The 14,245-nt window shown below is 41.2% G+C and overlaps 1 protein-coding gene across 1 annotated transcript; it reads left to right on the top strand.

Annotated features, from left to right (window-relative positions):
- Window positions 1-1,077: 1,077 nt before the first annotated feature.
- On the top strand, window positions 1,078-11,585 carry PNN (pinin, desmosome associated protein). The gene is made up of 9 exons (XM_059819329.1): window positions 1,078-1,190; window positions 1,639-1,710; window positions 2,575-2,643; window positions 3,788-3,860; window positions 3,945-4,039; window positions 5,998-6,073; window positions 7,803-7,958; window positions 8,040-8,178; window positions 9,200-11,585. Exons 1-9 carry the CDS (start codon window positions 1,078-1,080, stop codon window positions 10,486-10,488), a joined length of 2,082 nt encoding a protein of 693 aa, XP_059675312.1. The 3' UTR covers window positions 10,489-11,585.
- Window positions 11,586-14,245: the final 2,660 nt, after the last annotated feature.

The raw sequence follows: 14,245 nt of genomic DNA, 5'->3' as shown, positions 1-14,245 counted from the left end.
AGAGCCCCCTGCCTCGGGCGGCAGAAGCGAGTGCCGTGAAGGGGGGGGCCGGAGCTGGGGTAGAGGGCTGAGGAGCACACACCTCTCTTCCCTGCGGAGCCGCCCCCCGCCCGCCTTGCTGCTGAGGGTTGAAACCGGGGGGTGGGGGGGTGCGGGTCGTGGTTTTTTTATTGCCTTCAGAGCGTGACTCGTTCATTCGCTTTCCATTTCCCGCCGCCGCGGAACGGCAGCGGGCTGTGCGCGCGGGGGCTCACCCCAGCCTCTCCGCAGAAACGGCACCGGCTGCCCGGCGGGGAAGAGCGCAGTTAAAAACCTCGCCACCCCAGGCGGCAGGAATAACGTCTAGTAACGCAGTTTTACAGCCGCTAAATGGAGGGCCAGCTGGCGAAGCTGAAGCCACGAAGCGCCGGGTGACGGGCGGGAGGGCAGACGCGGACCGGGCAGCGCCCCCCAGCGCGGAGTCGCCCGTGAGGCCGCCGCCATACCCCGGCCCCAGCCCGCGCGCCACGGGGCAGCGCGCCAGCCCTCAGTAACGTCCCCGCCTATTGGCTCGCCTGGTGCGGCGGCCTCTTTAGTGGAGCGGTGATTGGCCCCCGCCCGAGCCGCCTGCGTGCTGCCTTGTCGGCCCCATAACGAGTGGGAAAGTAGGATGCGTCCTAGGTAGGTGGGGATAAACGTCCTCGAAGTGGCTTTCTGATTGGGCTGCGGGAAACTGACGCATGAGTTCTCGTTAGCTCTGAGCGATGTCACTCCGGCTGTCCCTTTGGTGATTCGTAGAGCTGGCAGACAGAGGCTTCCAGTAGTTGGTCGGTCAGGATGCCAGTCTGCCTCTGGGCCCTGTGATTGGTGGGCGCCTTCGGCGAGCCTTTCCCGCGGGGCGTGCCCTTTCCTCTCGTGCGCGATTATTGGCGCTCGGAGGGGACCGCCGAGGGGCTATTGGCTGCGCCGTCCCGGCCCCGCGGCTGCCGGAGTGGTGGGCCGCCAGGCGGGCCGCGCCGCGCGTGGGCGGGGCCTTCCCCCCCCCGTTACCCAGCGGTGCCTTGCGCTGGGCCCCGGCTAGGCCGCGCTGCGGGCGGGATGGCGGTGGCGGTGCGCGCGCTCCAGGAGCAGCTGGAGAAAGCCAAGGAGAGCCTCAAGCACGTGGACGAGAACATCCGCAAGCTCACGGGACGGGACCCCAATGATGTGAGGTGAGGCGGGGGGGCACCAGCGGGAGGAACGGCCCGGCGGGGGGAAGGGGGGGGCGTGGAGAGCGGCCGGGCCGAGCTGGGGAGGTGATGGGGCTGGCGTGCCCCGCGCTGTTGTCCCGTGGAGGGGGGGGGAGTCGTTGCGTGAGGGGCCCGAGGGGTGGGCGGCGAGGAGCTGCCCGCAGGCCGCCACCCCCGCGCCCTTCTCTGGGCCATCCCCGCTTCTCTGGCGCAGCGCGGGTGGGGCTGGTGGGGCCCCGGTCCCGCTGGTTTGCTGGCGGCGTGTGCCCGTCGTGGCGGGGGTGAGGGGACAGAACCGTGGGGTGCGTGAGGGAATGGTTATGGCCGCGGGCACCTTTGGCTGGGCGAGCTGCAGCGCCCTGCTGAGCCTCCCTGCAGCGGCGCGGGGGGGCCGGGGCAGGTACCACTAACAGCGCCCGCTCTCTCGCAGGCCCCCTCAAAACAGACTGTTAGCCATCACAGGCCCTGGTGGAGGTAGAGGGCGTGGGAGCTTATTGCTAAGGTAAGGAGCTGCAGAAAGGGGCAGTGGGGTTTTTTCCACCCTTTACCCTGCCATTGGCTTGCTGACTTTACCCTGGGGTGTTTTATATTTCTCGTCTGATCCCGTTGCTCATTGTACCGCTGTTTAAGTAAGCAGGCACTAAAGCTGCCCTACAGTGCATTTGCCATTTTATGTCACTGCCTGAAATTTAAAGTACCTTTTCATTCTGAGTTATAACAAGTTTAAACTGGTGGTTTTCCCTAGCACTTCCAGCTGTTAGCCTGAACAATAAGGGGAAACGTCAAAGTTAAGGGAGGTGTTATGTGGTACCTGGGACCTTGTCCCTTTGAAATCATTCAAAATCAATCTCTCAGTAAACTGGTAGCTGTTCCAGGAAGAATAGAAAGAGTTGAAGTCGACAGGAATTTTAAAACACATGTAAGTGAAACCACTAGTGTTTTGTAGTGGGTTTTCCTCTCCCCTTCCCCCCCCCAAGTAGAATGAAAAGGCCAATTTTTTTCAGTAGTTCTTTCTTAATGGAGTATGTAGTGGATTTTTTGTTGAATTTCAATATTAAACTTCTGATTAAGGCATAATACATCTTAAAAACTATTGCAAATGTGAACACTTGAACACAATGGGACTCCTTGTTTTAGTGTAGCTAGTTAATTAAATAGGTGCAGAAATTCAACTTTAAATTAGTTGGTCCACAAGCAGTATGCTTAAACACTTTATTGCAATAGGAGCAGTAAATGATGATAGAGCTGAGTAAAATTTGTTGTTACATCATGACCACAAAGCCAAAATACAGTTTGATCGTGCAGGCTTAAGGTGGACCTGGGGTTAGCCTAACTTGTTCTGAGATCACAAGTGTTTTCTTTTTAGGCGTGGATTCTCGGATAGTGGAGGAGGACCCCCAGCCAAACAGAGGGATCTTGAAGGGGCAGCCAGTAGGTGGGTGCAAAAGCTGATGCAGAGAACTTGCTTTATCAGAATGCGTAAACTTAAGATGCTTAGATTCAATAACTGTTAATAACTGATGACTTTCACTGTCTTTTTCAGAGATTACATATTTAAGACTTGCTGGAAATATATTTGGATGATAGCAATTGACTGTGGTGAAATATTTTTTTTTTCATACCTTATAGCAATATAAAGATGATAGCAATAATATAAAGATACAGCAATACAAAGATTCTTGAAATTTTCTGTTTTACTCGGTGTACAGTCTGCTATATTGTATTCTGCTTAGTAGCCCAGATTTGTTTTACAGTAGACACAAATTGAATTATGACTGAGCTATAACGTTCAATAAATTGAATGTGTACAGTGTGACAATAGACCCAGATTTTGAGCTTTCACGTCTGGATGCAGATCGATCAGATGTGACTGATTATAGTGAGCTTCATTGTATGGGCATTTATGTGCAATGGTAGTTCTTGACTAAAGCAAGGCTTGGGTTTGAATTTTTGGGTTAATGCAGAACGAATACTGTGAAACAGCTTTACCAGTAGTAAAGTACTGTGCCACAAAGCTGAGAGTGAGAGCTGAAAATAACTTTTATTTAACACACAGCCTAATTGTTCTTTGTTAAAGCCTCAGTTCATCCAGGTTCCTAGGTCCTATGTGTCTGCCCCTCCTCACCTGTTTTCTAGGTATTTGGCTAAGTAAATAGCATTTCTCATCTGAAAAATCATACTAATCTTTGTATCTTGATGCATTTAAATCTGTCTCGCAATCCCTTTGTACCAGTAGCTGTTTTAGAGATTCTGGAAAAAGAAAACTGCAAACATTAAAAACAAGAAATAAATTCCAAAGGTATTCTAAAAAGTCAAATAAGGTAGTAATGTGGGCTCTTCTGTTTTACTTTACTGTGCAAGTTGTATTAGAACTTAAACTGTTTTCTTTGACTGATTTTTACGAACAGTAGATTCTGTCTGTAAAATGCTATTTACTGGTCATTGGAACAGTGGGGAGATTTTTACTGAAAGTGTTGATCCTTCTGACTAGATATGCTGACTTGTATTTTTCTCATGTCAGAACAGATGCTGTCCTAACTATATGTTCTCTAGTGACCACTAATGTTTTTTTTCCTCAGGCTGGGTGGAGAACGTCGGACAAGAAGAGAATCACGCCAAGAAAGCGACGCAGAGGATGATGATATTAAAAAGGTAATAAATGATAAATGGAGCTGTGCAGGAAGAAACTGATTTATCTGGAACATGAACAAAGTAGGTTTTTTTTCTTTGTTGTAGCCAGCGTTGCCATCTTCTGTTGTTGCTACCTCCAAAGAGCGAACACGTCGAGACCTTATACAAGATCAAAATATGGATGAGAAAGGAAAACAAAGGTATGCAGAAATCTCTTTTAAGCACTAATGTGATACTTCTTACTGCTAGCATAAAAGTAGCTTTAGATTTAACAAGTATTATACAGATGCTATTATGTATCAAAGATGATGTTGAAGAGGTACCATAATGGTATAAAATTGATTTTAAAAAATATTGTCAAAATTCTTCACAGCAGTAAAAACACATCATTCACTTCACATAACTGACAGGGGTTCTACTTCTCAGGCCACCTACAGGAATAGGTTTGCTAGTGCTATTGTAACTGATCGTCTTTGAGTAAGACAGAAATACATATAGCTTCATTGGTTACTTAACATTTTGGACTGTTACAACTGTCTTGGTACATCATTTATTTTGTTGGTTGAAGGAGGCTTTTGGGTGTGGGTTTTTCCTTTTTTCTCTTTTTTTTTTAACGCAATAGTTCCATCATGTGTTTCTTTTGCTACTCTCAGACTCATTATTGTGTGTACAGTCTCACCTTCCTTTTGCCTGCTTCTTCTTAGATTCCTCCTATGTTTATCTCCTTTTTCCTATATTTTATTTGTGTCAGGGTAGTTAATAAAAATTCTTGCTGAATTGCAGCTCTGTTGGGAAGAGGTGTTGGAAAAGCAAATTTGCAACTGTGTCCAACCTCTTGGACTCCATCTACTTCAGTCTGCAGCTCACCTGGTGCAATAATAACAACCCATAACTCAAATAAATAGAAGAATGAGAGCTGGAATAAGGAACCATAGAGAGCTTCTCTAATAATGACCACAGCTCAATTAGCACAGAAAAGACACTTCACTTGCTTCTTTTACAGTTAAAACACCACTAACAGACTGCTATTCCTTCCATCACCAGTTTCCAACTGCTTTCCTCACAGAAAGACTTTCAAAATTCTTAGTGGACTTCCTAGAGCTTCAGGCATGAAAAGTTTGGTTCCTCAAAATTGTAGTTTTACTGTTTTGCACTTCAGTAGTCTTTTGGGGAGATGAGAAAACCAGTATTGATCTATGTGTGACTTGTGGTGGAAAGAGGCTCTTTAAGAGGACAGCATCCGTTGAACTCTCGATTTTGCTCAGTGTCTTCTGGGATGTCATTCATATACAAATACACTTTGAGTAATCACTAGCTCTCAATTCTTTATTCCTATTTCTACTGTTTAATATACAAGTACCTTTACCTTTCCATGTCAGGTTTGTGCCACTGTAGTAGAGTGGTACCAAGTGAAGAGAGTAGCATTTCCTTTCTCTCTTAATTGGGTAAAAGTTCAAGGCAAATAAGAGAGTCTGCCTTTTGCTGTAAAGGCTTAATTTGGGATTAAATGGAAAGAAAGAAAAGGTGAAATTCAAGAAATTAGTTCTTATTCAGAAGAAGGGAATTCATTGAAAAATTTTACTTATTTAAGTTTTCTCAAAACAACACTTAATTGGATGAGAGCAATTCTAGTTTCATCTCACAGTACAGTGTCTCATTGTAGAAGGTACTGTTAGGCAAACTGCGACAGATAAGCTTTCACTCCTCTGACTCCGTTTCTCCTTCTATCCCCTGAGCAGGGCGGGGAGGTACATTTTTCAGAAAGCCTGATGACCTTCCAGTTCACTGCCTTATTGATAGCTCACACTGTATTTATTCAACCTTTACTTCAGTACTCTCTGCTTTTAGATTCTTTTTTAATATTTCCTTAGTGTCATTATTTCCAGGTGTAAAATATGCAGGCTTCCAATTTTCCCAGTGCTAACTGTGCTGTTTTACGGATGAACTGTGTCTTACTCTTAAGCAAAATGTGATATGTTACTGTAAATTATATCCTTGACTGTTGGCACAGTTAATGTGTTCTATTGCTGATGGCCTTGAGTAATACTGAGCCTTTAAAAATAAACATCTCTGAGGTGGAAAGTTTCTCTGATTGTTTATGCAAATAAAAATCTTAGTACTTGAACTGAATCTCAAACTTCTCTTTGTTTTTATTCAGGAATCGACGTATATTTGGCTTGTTGATGGGCACTCTTCAAAAATTTAAGCAGGAGTCCACAGTTGCTACTGAGAGGGTACTTACTTTTAGTTCTATCAGATTGTAAATAATAAAGCAAAATTGTGTGGTTAAGCTGCTTCAAATAGGAATGAAAATTCCCCATGGTGTAGATTGCAGGTGCAACAAATTGGTAAGAGTGCATGTAGGTTTTTGTTTGGTTTAGTTTAGTGGCATTGGGGTGGGAGGCAGGAAGGGGACTCTAACAATTTCATGACTTCACAACACTATTTCTGACCATTGCAAAAGTGAAAAGGCAGTGTTTTGTTGTTTTTTATTTAATTGCTGTACATTTTTAAAACATGTAAAACACAAAATAGATTATCTTTTTTCTTGTTTATGTTATTTGGGGATCATTTCAAAGTAAATGGAATTTAATCAGGTAACTATTTAATAGGTCATAGGCTACTTTTTTAAATAATGGTGATTTAGTATTGCTGAAGCAGTGCCCACCTTGATGTGTTCCAGATGTTTAAATTATAACCAAGTATACAGAAATGTATGGTTGTATTATGCTATCTGTTTGACTACAAATGGCTTCCCCCTCCCAGTATAGACAACAAGAATTCCTGTTTTTAATAAATGGGTATGTGATTGTACTGAAGTGAAGGCTTTGCATAGCTTAATGGTAGTTTCAAAAGTCTTGCATGTAGGATGGTGGTAACTTTTTATTCCTAGTATGCCTTTGTAAATTGTGGAGGGTATGGTATTTGTTTACTGTTGCCCTAAATGAGTTATTCAGTTAATACTAATAAACTTTAGATTAAAAACAGTGTTTGAAAGTTCTACTTTCAACAGGCCGGTGGAAGCAGATACAAAGTCTTCAAACTTAAAATCTTTTCTGTGTAGTGTTAGCATAGCTGGCTTGCAGTGTTGGTATTGATTACTTTCAGATTCAGTATTTGGATATCCTGCTGTTTTATCTAACTTGTCATGTAGCACATGAGAAAGGACCAAAGTTCTTTGTTGCCTGCTTGCCTTTAGAATAAGAAACTATTGATTAGGATGGTCTAGAAACATGGAGTCATTGTCTAATTTATAGTAGTATGTGTTTGCATAAAGAAACTTTGAGGAGTTACCGCTGTTTGCAACATTCTTCTGAGAATTTGTATAGGCATTGTTCTCTTCATACATAAAAACTTACTATAAATCAAAGTAGAGGGCTGAGGAGTTTTATGACACAGCTGTTTTGTTGTCCAGGCACTAAATTGTATTTTTTCGTTAGACAACTGTTGTACAGTCTGAGCATATGGCTGTCTAAGAAATACCAACAGGGCATTCCTGGATTATGGTCATATATCTAATTAGCGATGAACATACTGGAAGTATTAGCAATGTAATTTGTTTTGTTTGTCACAAACACCAGTCTGCAGTCCTTCATTTGTTTCTGGGGGAGTTGACTTTTTTCCCCTCCAAGTGGAATACCTGAAATGTATTTCTCTTTTTTTCTGCCATTGGGAAGAAAAACATGTTGAAGCTTCTATTGAAAATTCAACTCCAATTTGAATGGTAGAAAAGAAGACAGAAATCCACACGGGCCCATAATTTTATAGTTAACCTACAAAAAATCAGGTGCCAGCAAGCAATGACACTCTTTTCTTCCACTACCTGTAATTTAGGAGATATTTCTTAACGTGTTTTTAGGAATGCCTTTAATGGTATAAATAATTCAAAATTGTAATTGGACCAAACTAGAACACTTTCTTGATTTAGAAAAAAATATTTAGATACTTTTTTATTTATCTTAGCAAAAGAGACGACAAGAAATTGAACAAAAACTTGAAGTGCAGGCAGAGGAAGAAAGAAAGCAAGTTGAAAATGAAAGGCGAGAACTATTTGAAGAAAGGCGTGCTAAACAGACAGAGCTGCGGTTACTGGAGCAAAAGGTTGAGCTTGCTCAGTTGGTGAGTTTTAGTTTTGCTCTTGATCTTTCTCTTGTTTAAACTATTCTTCTGTATCTTATGATATTTTCTTTCATTTCTCAGCAAGAAGAATGGAATGAACATAATGCTAAAATAATTAAATATATAAGAACGAAGACAAAACCCCACTTATTCTACATACCTGGCAGAATGTGTCCTGCTACGCAGAAGTTGATGGAAGAGTCACAGAAAAAGATGAATGGTAAGTGGTCTTCATGATACAAAGGCCCTTGTTCTTGCCTCCCTTTGATGTTTGCTGTACAAACGCCTTTTAAGTCTCTCTGCTTACGTACATGAATTTCATGGTTAGGACAAACTGTATGTTCTTGCATGGATGTTCATCATAAGTGAACGTTACTCTTTCAGTGACTTATTTTTATGTTGGATGTGCTTTGATTCTCTTACAAGAAGTCAAAAGAGGTATATGCATAATCTCAGAGGTATGTGTTTATAACATAGTCCTTTATATTAGCTTTAGTACCCAGATGTATGCCAGTGCAGCAACTTAGTTTTTGAAAATTCTATGGATTGAAGACCCAAGGAAATGCAGGTTTTTACAAAGGATTTGAGAAGTGTTTTCTTAAGCACAGCACTAAACTTTATGATAATTTCTTTTTACCTTAATATGTGTTCATTTGCTTCGCAGCATGACTATATTTCTGTTTTGGAAAACATTTTAAAATACTGCAGTTGATGGTAGTCCTAGAGTTCTTTTTTATTAAACTGAGAATGTATTGGGGTTTTTTTAATGAGCTTTTCTTCATTGTGTGGGGTTGGGGGATAAGAGAAGCTAGCTCACCTCTCTGAATAGCTTACATTATTTAAGCTTTCTTAATACCTAACTAGCTTTTTGCCGATTTTTACTGTCCTTTGTTTACCTTAGGAAGTATAACCTTGTTAATATATAAATACCAGGAAATTAAGGTGTATTTTGATATACTGTTGGTTGGATTGATTTTAATTAAGTCAAAAAGTCTTTGTTAGCTTAGATTTAGGGCTTTACTGTTCTGATACTCAGCTGAGCTGACTATTCCCTTTGCTTTGTCTTCTTAGGGTAACTAGCAGTCCTTTTCATTATGCATGAATGGCTTGCTACTTCAGAATGAATAAGGACACAGTATTTATAAGTTAAAACAATTTGATAACTTACTGGCTCATAGGGGAAAATAGACTTCAGTGTCTCTAGATTATCTGAAACTATTATTTATGCATTTATTCCCTAGCACTCTTTGAAAGCAGGCGAAATGAATTTGCAGAGCAGATTAACAAAATGGAGGCCAGGCCCAGAAGACAATCTGTGAAGGAAAAAGAACAGCAGGAGGTGCAGAATGAAGAAAAGAAAGAAGAACAGAACAAGGAGCAGGAAGAGGGTAAGGTGGCTCAGCAGGTGGAAGAGTTGGAGACAGGTAATCAGCACAATGATGTAGAAATGGAGGAGGTAGGGGAGGAAAAGGGAAAAACAGGTTCAGGGCATAGTGATGCAGAGAAAGAACAGGAAGAGGATGAACAGAAACATGAAATGGAGATTAAAGTAGAAGAGACTACCGAGGTGAGGGAGAATGACAAGCAACAGGATGGTCAGCATGAAAAGGTCACAGTTGTAAAAGAGGAAAGTGAAAGCATTCAGCCAGTGGATAATGAGCAGGATGTGGCTGAAATGAATGAGGCAGATAGTGTAGAACCTGTAGAAAATGAACATGGCAAAGAAGTGGAAACAGAAACAGAGTGTGATGCTCAGCCAGAAAAAGTGTGTAATGTTCCTTCTCCCGAGAAGGAGAAAGGTATCAAACCAGAAATTGAAGCTGAACCTGAAGAAAAACAGGAGAAGGCACCTGAAGCTCAGCCAGAACCTGTGGCTGAGGCTCTATCTCAGCCACAGTCTGTGCCACTGCCACAGTCACCTCAGTTGTCTCAGTCCACTCAGGATACAGAGCCCCAGGCAGACAAGGATGAAAATGCTGTGGTGTCTGTAAAGCTGGTTGAGGCACAGACAGAGCAGGGTCAGACACCGAGTGTAGAAATTAAGAGTAAGACTAGGAGTAGAAGCAGGGGTAGGGCAGGGAACAAAACTGGTAAGAGTCATAGCCGTAGTAGCAGCAGCAGTAGTAGCAGTAGTACTTCAAGCAGTACTAGTAGTGGAAGTAGTTCCACCACTGGCAGCAGTAGCAGTCGGAGTAGTTCCACGAGCAGCAGTACTACAAGTGGAAGTACTAGCAGGGACAGTAGCAGCAGTAGCTCTAGTAGTAGTGAAAGTAGAAGTCGAAGCCGAGGAAGAGGGCATAACAGAGATAGAAAACGCAGAAGGAGCACGGACAGGAAGCGAAGGGATGCTTCAGGAGTAGATAGAAGTCACAAGTCCTCAAAAGGTGGGAGCAGAGATACCAAAAGCTCAAAGGATAAGAGTTCAAGATCTGACAGAAAGAGGTCTATATCAGAAAGTAGTCGGTCAGGCAAGAGAACTTCACGGAGTGAAAGAGACCGTAAATCAGACAGGAAAGACAAAAGGCGTTAACAGAAGAGACCAAGCTTCCTTAGCCTAATCTTTGCAGCGGAAGATTATTTGAGTGAAAGGATTCCTTGTAAGGAGGAGGAGAAGGCTGCCTTAAGAATTGCATGCTGTAAAAAATCTTTTGGAAAAATGCAGACTGTTTACCAGGCATTCTTGTACTTTTTACATAATTTTGTAAAAGGTTACTTACCAAAATTATGTGAAGTTCCTGAATATGTAAAAATAAAAGATTAACACTCCTTTGCATCTTTTTTTAAATATCCTGTACTCATTAAGATCCTCTGTATATTTTAATAGGTAAACCTTTAAGTAGGTGTGATCACTTCTTCTGTATCATACACTTTTTTTTGGTAGAAATAAATGTGCGTTTTAAATAAATTGTTTGAGATGTCCTGTTGACAATTAAATTCCCTTTTTAGATCATATGTAGGGAGGCAATGTTGCAGGAAATGTAAAATTTTGCTTTCCCCCTCTATTCCTTGCAAGAATGGGAATCTTAAGACCCAGTAAAGGGGGTAATCTCTCCAGTGCTGGGTAGGAAGGGAAAGTAATTGATTCAGATCTATACCTTTTGTTTTCTTCTGTAATCACAAGCTCTTACCCAATTCTATCTTCCAGTTTTATAAAACTGTTTCCTATAGGCAAGCAGTGATTAAATGGGAATGTTAACACTGGCCAAGATAGCTCAACTCAGTCTGGAATACAAATCTTATCTGCCTTCTGCAGGTGCTTTGGTAGTATTTACATCTATGTTCTGGAGACAGTTAATCTATTTAATGATGTTCCTTGCTTTGATGGCCAGTGGAGGAAAGACTTCAGCTTGCTTCTCAACCAGGATTCTTTTTATTTTAGTTGCAGACTAATCTTTGATCCCTTCATACCACTAAGAATAATTACATTGCAGTGTTGGAGTTACCTGCGACTACCTAATACTAATGTTGTGTGCGTGCAAGAATGCTTTCTGAATGTATTTAATACAACTTAAAGTGGTATGGTGTTCTATGAAGGTGAATACTGTTTTTATATAATTTTGTATGGAAAACAATAACATCTGTCACTCTGTTCTGTACATGTGCAAATAAATGTGGCTTTGTAGACTACTTTCTCGATGCCTATGATGTTTTCTGTAACACAGGTGTTTTACCTTAGTTCTTCTACATTTAAAGCATGAATCATAATTGCAGGTGACTGTACCTTAGAAGCTTTGTATCCAACAGATACTCTGTATCTGTTCTTACAGACTTTCATTAATGCCTATTAACTGAATATAAAACACTGCTATAATCCATATTGTCTTGGCAGGAAGAGAATTCTCCTATCTCATATGCCCAATCACAGACCAGGAAGTCTGTGATTTCAGAATGGAAATGACATGCAAGCCTATTTTAGTGTGCCGTATATACGAAATGCCATATATACCCCATTTTTCTGGAACACAGAGCAGACTTCTGCAAAGTTCTAGTTTGGGAGGGTGTCAATTTTTGGATTTTTTTTTTGTCAGAACTCAGAATAGTGACAGACCTGTGTTCTGAAGTGCTGAACTTCCTGCCTTAAAGAAATGTGTCTAGCAAGGGATGGAGTGTTCTTTCAGCATGAACAGACACAGTGGGAAAGCTCCTCAGGCTTCCCTCTTCTCAACAAGTTCAATACTGTATTCTGATTCTTCAGTCCATTTGCTACTTCAATATCCTATCTGCCTCTGCTTCTCTACAACTGAGAATAATTTTTAGTTCTTGTCAGTAGTCTCCAACCATATTTCCTTCCTTTCAGAGGAATGTGGTGGTTTGATGTGCCTTTCTTTTTTTGAAGGACATGCAAAGTTCAAATGCCTTATTGAAGATGTTACAGCAGTTTACCACAAGCAATAAACTTTTGTACTGAGTAGTTGAGTAAATGTTAGTGGTTTGCATGTTTCAACTAACTTCACATTTCAAATTGCCTTTGGAAGCCATTTCAATTTTGTCAATTATGTATTTTTTCCTAACATTGAGTAATTTTAAGGTTTCTTACTTTACAGCAGTGAATCACCCAAGCTCAGTGTTTTTACTGTACAGGTTTTAATGGCTGATACTGTAGTCATTATGCAAAGCTAGACAAGTAGGTTGCTAGTCAGAAGCCACTGTTTCAGTGGAGATATTAAAAAGGTTTATTACAACGTGGTGGGTCCTGGTAACTGAACTAGGGATTTGATTGATTGCATTGTTCCAGGTTATGTTACAGGCAGCAATGTACTTATGACAAGGTGAAAATACGGGAGTTTTGTTGCTGAGTACAAAGCTAGTGCAGTATTTGATAGTTTAATGTTTGTTAGAAGAAACTTAGTGCTGTGGTTAAACTGTGCCATTAATTGTTAACTTTGCTAAATCTAAGCAGCTCAATGCAACATACAAATATCAGTATGTGATAACTTCCTAAGAATTAAGTTTTCTAAAAGCTAGATATTCCATCCAATATTCCACTACAGAAATAGTGTAAGATAGCGGTATACTTTTAGCACAATATTACATAAAGATCTGGGTCTCTATAAACCAGTAGTATTTTTAGTAATTGTTACATTTGCCTTCAAGGTCCCATCCTCTTACCCTGAGACAATTTCAGAGCTGTGGATAAGACCGAGACCATGGGTGCAATGTCCTTCCTCTGTTCCCAGTCTACTATTTCAAATAGCTTTACTGAATTTGATGCAACCATTTGGGGCTTCTGAGAATTAAGAGCAGATAGCATAGGGGTAGGAAATTATTAAAACATTGTCTTATTTCCTTTCCCTATAATGGTGAGTAGAGATCAAAGGAAAAATACCTTGTTCTCTTTTCACTCGATTAATGTGGAAAATATATGATAGAAAAGAAAATGATAGAAAAGGAGAAAAGCTAAAAATGAAGTAGAGATGCTTTATGTGAGTGGGCAACACACCATGTGTGCTCTATGCCTGTCTTGTGGAGTGCTTCCATCAGATGGTCTCTTCTAGCTTTAAGTATAACTTTAGAAGGCGGTTGTTTGGGTTTTTTTAGAGCTTTTATATTATGCACTCACTCTATACCATTTACTTGTCTTTTTCTTCAGTCCTGCTGCACAGATAAACTGGAAGTCTCCAAGAATGTGGGTTTTCCATGATGGACCACTCAGAGTCCTTGTCAGAGTAGATTTTATGCAGATTGTTCATTAATTATAAGCTGAAACATGACTTTGCGTAAAAGGTACACCTGTTCAAATTCCTGCTCCTTTACTTAAGGTGATGTCTTTGTGCTTAGAACAGCTTCATTGTATGTATTCAAAGGAAACCTGAACATAATTTTTCTGCAGAAAGTAGGTATTGGTGAACTAAACGCACCCCCCCAGCAAAATTGCTTTCCAAAACCAGCAAATTTGCAAATAGATTTCTAGAGCATTTTTCGTTTATCAAGAAAGTAATGGTCTTTTGGTTAGGTCCCAGTTAAAGTTTTGAGATTCAGGTTCAGCTGCCAATTTTGTAGCAATTACTGTGGTACAACAGGACAAACCTATTCATTTTATGTATGTCCCAGATCTTTAAAATGAGTTTCCCTGATCAAAGAAGTACCTCTCTGAGACTACATGTATTTATGTTGGGATCAAATGCTGTGGCAGTGGTGTATGAGTAATATACAGAGATCTGTGTTTTGGAGGATATAATTTTGCTCTTTCAGACTTTTTTTTTTCCCCTCCCCCTTATCTCAGTTTCATAGCAAACCTCTGTTTTACCACAAACCTTGTTCAGGCAGTTGTTTTTAGGTGACAGTGT

Source organism: Gavia stellata, chromosome 7, assembly GCF_030936135.1.
Source record: "Gavia stellata isolate bGavSte3 chromosome 7, bGavSte3.hap2, whole genome shotgun sequence".
Lineage (NCBI taxonomy): Eukaryota > Metazoa > Chordata > Aves > Gaviiformes > Gaviidae > Gavia > Gavia stellata.
This window is presented reverse-complemented; position numbering and strand designations above follow the sequence as displayed.

Coding starts and splice junctions, on each gene's coding strand:
- PNN (XM_059819329.1), top strand. CDS start 1,078: ATGGCGGTGGCGGTGCGCGCGCTCCAGGAGCAGCTGGAGAAAGCCAAG. Junction 1,711..2,574: donor CGTGGGAGCTTATTGCTAAG/GTAAGGAGCTGC, acceptor TTTTCTTTTTAG/GCGTGGATTCTCGGATAGTG. Junction 3,861..3,944: donor AGGATGATGATATTAAAAAG/GTAATAAATGAT, acceptor TCTTTGTTGTAG/CCAGCGTTGCCATCTTCTGT.